Source organism: Heteronotia binoei, chromosome 1 (genome assembly GCF_032191835.1).
Source record: "Heteronotia binoei isolate CCM8104 ecotype False Entrance Well chromosome 1, APGP_CSIRO_Hbin_v1, whole genome shotgun sequence".
Classification (NCBI taxonomy): domain Eukaryota; kingdom Metazoa; phylum Chordata; class Lepidosauria; order Squamata; family Gekkonidae; genus Heteronotia; species Heteronotia binoei.
The window spans coordinates 5,615,081-5,620,470 of NC_083223.1; the positions used below are offsets into that span (position 1 = coordinate 5,615,081).

A 5,390-nucleotide genomic window follows, 5' to 3' on the forward strand; every position below is an offset into this window, starting at 1 on the left:
TCGCCTTTTGACCCTCCAGGTATTTCCATCTTGAAACCGGGGAAGTGGAGGTTTTGGTGGTGGTGGGGAGCCATTTTCCCTCTGATTTTCCCCGCAAACCTTCGTGGCAGAAGGAAGAGGAGATTCCGGGTTGAAAAGCCGGCCTGGGAAAAAAAAAACCGCGGCGGAGAGGTCGGTTGGTTTGCCTTTCTGTGGGGAACGCTTCCAGTATGGACTTTTCCTCCGTTTTGTTGTGTTTCGTTTAAGCCAAGATTCAGCCTTTCCCAAACCGTTTCCCTTTTGTTTTGGTTTTTTGGTAGCCGGAGGGGAAAGTTCGCACTGGGAAGGTGTCGGCCAAAGTCGCGAAAAGGTTGGGAAAGAAGGTGGTATTTCCCCCCTTTCTCCCCCCCCCCCCGCAACACAACCGAAAACGAAACCGAATGAAACATCCCCGCGGGCGCTTCTACTCCGAATCAATCCGATTCTGTCGACACTTATTAAATTTAACGATCAACCCCCCCCTCCCCACCTCCAAAAAAACCGGGATTGGAACGCGAGGATTTAAAAAAAACAAACCCAACAAAACCACTCTTGATTTGAACAAGGGTTTAAAATGGAGGCCAGCGTTTCTTCGGAATAACGGGCTCTATCCGAAGCGAAGCGGTGGCTGGACGCACACACCTACCCCCACCCCCAAAGCGACTTCTCAAAGGCTACGCCAAATCCCCACCAGCAAGATAATTTTAAAAAAAAAAGAAAAAAAGTTTCCCCTCTCTTTCTCCCGGTGTTCCGCGTCCCTCCTAGCTCAAACCCGAGAATCCACCGCGTAAAACCAGAGAATCGGACGCCCTGCCGCTTTGGCAACGGTTGTGCTCAAGCGGCCCCGCCGAGGGCTAACCAGCAAAGGCACCGGAGAAAGCAAGCAAGCAAGCATGCCATTGTACCAGACAACGTGGACCCGACTCACCATGGCGGCGTAGGTGTGGACTAACATCTGGATTATTTTTTTTAAAAAAAAAAGTCTCGAAACAGCTTTTCTTTAAAAATATTTTAAAAAAACAAAACCCCAAAAACTCTAATAGCGTTAGAACGCCAAAGGAGAGAAAACACCTTTCAAGGAATCTCACAAAGGAGCCCCGGAGAAAAGCTGGGGGGGTTTCTGAATCTCTCCATCAAAACAATTTTTAAAAAGCCAGTAAGGCCCCCCAAGCGGGAGGCTGAATCTGGATCTGAAGACAGGGAAGGGGAAAGGGAAAAAAAAAAAAAGACTCCTCTCTATGGTTCCTCTCTCTTCCCGCCCCCCTCCCCGCCTCGGGAGTCCACAGGCAATCCTCTTCAACCCAAGGCGAGTTGCAGACTGTTCGGCGGCCTCCGTCCTCCTCTGCCTTCCTTAGGCCGCCTCATCATAATTGATATTCATGACTATTAATATTACACGAGGAGTTTTAAAGGGGGGGGGGGAAAGAGAGAGAGAGAGAGAGAAACGCGGGAGGCCAAATGGAGCGTGAAGGCTTTCGCCCGGGCGGGCTGGCTCTAGCGCTCGCTCGCGAGCTCCCCTTCCCTATTGTAAATGACGTTCATTCAGGAGAGAATTACTAGATGTAATCAGACGCGGGGAGAAGAGGGGGGGGGGCGCTGGCGGAGGCAGAGTTGGGGAAAAGAGATGAGAGAGAGAGAGAGAGAGAGGAGACAGAGAGAGCCCAAAAGGTGAGAGAAAGAGAGGACCAAAAGGGGGGGGAAGAGGAGAGAGAGAGAGAGGGGAGGGGGAAAAGGACCAAAGGGGGGGAGGAAGAGAGAGAGAGAGCCCCAAAGGAGAGACAGAGGAACCAAAGAAACGGAGAGGGGGGACAGAGAGAGAGGAGACAGAGAGCGAGCAAGAGAGAGAGAGAGCCTCAAAGTAGAGACAGAGGAACCAAAGGGGAGCAGAGGGGGGGGGCAGAGAGAGCTGAGACAGAGAGCAAGCGAGAGAGCCCAAAAGGTGAGCGAAAGAGAGGGACCGAAAGCGGGGGGGGGGGGGGAGGTTGAGTAGAGAGGGGAGGGAAGGGACCAAAAGGGGGAAGAGAAAGAGAGCTCAAAAGGAGAGACAGAGCTAATAAGGGGGGGGGGGGAGAAGTTGAGCCGAGGAAAAGAGCAGACCTCCAATTAACCGGCTGGCCGTGTAAACGAGGCGCTGGTGATTCGGAGCAAGGGGAACGGAAAGAGGAAGGACGCGGGAGGCGAAAGAGAGGGGGGGGGAGGCCAACCACCCACCCACCCCAAATCATATTTTCTTTCTCCCCCCCCTCCTTTTACATTTAATTACGCATCCCAACGCCGAAAGGGAAACCCGACTGCCCTCGGTGTTCGGCTACTCATTTTGAAAAAGCAAAGAAATTATCCTTAAAAAAAAAAAGGGTGGGGGTGGGGTGGGGTAGGGATTCTCGGATCTTTTAGAAGGAGGGGGGGAGAGAAAGACCCCGCGCGCGTTTGTTTGTTTACAGTAGCCATGAAACACATGAAAGGCAAGGAGACCAGACTGTCCTAATTTTGCAAAACGATGGGGGGGGGGGGAGAAGAGAAGAATCGAAGCCGGCAGAGCCTGCGGTGTCTTGCGGGTGCAGTTTCCACCCCCCCCCCCCCGCTTTCTCCTCGGACCAGGGGAGGGGAAGGAAACGTGGCCTGTTTCCACCTTGTTTAGGAAGGAGCCTCGTTGCTAAACGAAGCCAGGGGCAAAAGAAAAGAGAAAAAAATTTAAAAATCTCTGGGCTGGCTCAGAACCCGTTTGGCCGGCCGGGCGGGCTCCTGGGCAGTTAAAGTTCAACCCAAATCGTTCCGTCCTCGCTCACACTCGCCGGAGCCCGGCCCGACCCTGAGCTCCCGGGTGGGGAGGGACACCGGTTGACCCGACACCAGCGTCTCCCGTTCCCACGCCTGCCCGCCACGGGAGACCTGCGGACCCGAGAAAGGGAGTCTTGGATCCCAAGGCTGCAATGAACCGCAAGCCTTCGCTTGCACGGCTGGCGAGCCAACCGTGGCTTGTTTCCAAAGCGACCCCCTCCCCCCCCCAAATAAACCCCCATTCGCCTGCGGTTTCTACATTTGACCAGGCTCCTTTCCCAAGCCGCCAAGAACCGGAACCGGGCAAACGGAAACCAGAACTCAAAACGAACCGCCCTTCCTTTGGCCTCGGAGAAGACCGAGAGAGGCAGACCGGTGTGGCGCGTCTGCCCCCCTCTCCTCCCCCAGTTCTCGCGTTGATTTCGTGCTCTGCTTTCCGGGGCTTAGTTCCGACGGGTTGGGGGAAAGGAAAAAGCCCCGAGGACCCGAGCTCGGAGGGGTTGAAGTCCGCCTTCTGGGCTGGAAAAACGGGGCAGAAACCCAGGAATGCGCCGGCTACAGAGGAGCCGACCCAACCAGGCCCGGCTTGGAGACGTCTTTTTCTCCGTCTTTATGCTGGGCTTGGGGCTGCGGTCGAGCATATAAAGGGGCATCGGCGGCCGCTGGAAGAAGACCAGCCACCGGGGTCCCAGCTGCGGCCTGAGCGGCCGGCGGACCCGGGATCTGGCGCCCCCGGATCGACGCGGGTCCCAGAAGCAACGCGGCGCAGCGAGAGCTCCGGCGTCTGAGAGAACCGCGAGCGTCCCTCCATGCCGGTGGGCCGGGGGAGGGGGTGTCGGATCTCGCCATCTCCTTCCTTTTAAAGATTAACTCGTCCCCGTTTTGTTTTTGGTTTTGATCGCTCAGCGGCGAGCGATAAACTCCGCCGAGCGTAGAAAAGGGGTCTCTTGCAACGACTTTCCCCTGCTTTTCCACCGCCCCAACCGCACTCCAATAAATACCCAGCCCAGGCTATTAAAAAGCACTCTCGAGAGCGGGAGGAGGGGAGGGAAAAGGGAAAAACCACAACAACACCAAACTCCTGCCCGTTCCCACACTGGGAAACCGCAGACGCGTCCCAACTCCCTTCGTCCGCCGGAAGGAAAAAAGGCTTTTGCCTTCCATGAGCAAATAATTTTTTTTTTTAAGTAGGGGGGGGGGGACGGTGGACCGCGCTTCGGAACCGGCTCTGGCTCCTCGCTACCGGGCGTCTTTGGGAAAGGCGAAAAAGCCCAGCGTTTGCTTTGGAAAGATCCACCCTGCGCCTTTCCGCTGAATCCCAGGAGAGAAACAGGCAGGCTGGTTGGAACTAGGAACCGCGCTGGACCAGATGCAAGGATCTTAGACCAAACGCGAGAATCTCAAGTGAGCCACCGTTTAAGGCGGCGGAGCAAAATAATAATAATGACACACAGAGAGAGAGACTCTTGAGTAATTTTGCGCTTTTTGTGGGTTCTCGAAAGCCGTTGCCGCTGTCCCAAGGGCTAGTAGGTACACCTGGGCTGCGTGTCCTTGGTTTTGTGTCTGCCTCTACCTATCCCCTACTCAGTATTTATCCTACCCAAAGAAAGGACAGGCTCAGGCTGAGAAACAACTCTGTGCGTTTGGGGTGGGGTGGGGGGCGGGCGAGGAGCGCTAAAACTAAACCGAAGAAATCCCAATCCTATTTTTCCTCGGACGACCTCTGGGTCTTTAAAAAGGAAAGATTCGGCGTCTGCCTGCGACCAGTCGGCGGAAAAATCGCCTTCCGAACCGAGCCGGCTCTTCTTGCGTCTCTGGTCCTGCCCCCCCCCCCAAAAAAAACCCTTCCGCCCTTTCAAGCCGGAATCTCCTTCGCTTCAAAAGAAAAGTCTTCTTTGGGCAACCAAAGGGGCAGACAGGAGCTCCCCCCCCCCCCCAAAAAAAGTACCAGCTCCGCAGAGCGCCGGGCAGGGCGCTCTGAGAACCGCCCGGAAACCTCCGCCCGAAATCCGCTCAGCTCCGCGGTTCCCCGCGTCCGCTCCGCGCCTCCTCTCTCTCTTTCCCCCCTCCCCAAGCCTCGCTGCTCCGGCCTCACCTCGTAGATATCTTCGTATTTGACGTTTTCCACCAGTTTCCAAAGCATGATGGCGGGCGGCTCTCTAGGAGGCGAATGCATTCATGTGCAGAGCGGACAGCTGCCTTCTCACTCCTGCGCGCTCTGTAATGATCCATCTATAATTGGAGAGAGGGGACAGGCGGCCGCCCCGACGCTCCGCTCGCATCGCAACTTATATCTGCGCGCCCAAACAATAGGCGGAGTGGGGGGGGGAGACCGCCGCCTCTGCCCGGTTGGAGAACCGGTCCCCATTCCGACGAGAGTTTATATACAACACATAACAAACAGATTGGGACGCACGCACACACACACACACACAGGCGCTCACGCACGCACACACACGCGCGCATAGATTGCGCATCTAATTACCCGCACACCTAGACGCACGCGCGCCCCCTCCCCAGACCGCGCGCAAGGCGCGGAGGAGATCCGCGCCGCGCGCACCCCCCCCCCCTGACTAAACTGGAGACGTCTGGTA

At 56.1% G+C, this 5,390-nt stretch overlaps 1 protein-coding gene across 3 annotated transcripts in view; it reads right to left on the reverse strand.

Annotated features, from left to right (window-relative positions):
* TFAP2B (transcription factor AP-2 beta) overlaps positions 1-5,119 on the reverse strand; it is a 97,170-nt gene extending 92,051 nt beyond the window's left edge. For 2 of the 3 annotated variants that reach the window (XM_060263690.1, XM_060263648.1), the window contains exon 1: positions 4,892-5,119. In XM_060263690.1, the coding sequence (XP_060119673.1) occupies positions 4,892-4,972 (81 nt within the window). In that variant the 5' untranslated portion in view covers positions 4,973-5,119. Of the gene's footprint in view, positions 1-946; positions 1,004-4,891 lie in introns of those variants that run through there. The other variant, XM_060263761.1, reaches the window with a different exon arrangement.
* Positions 5,120-5,390: the final 271 nt, after the last annotated feature.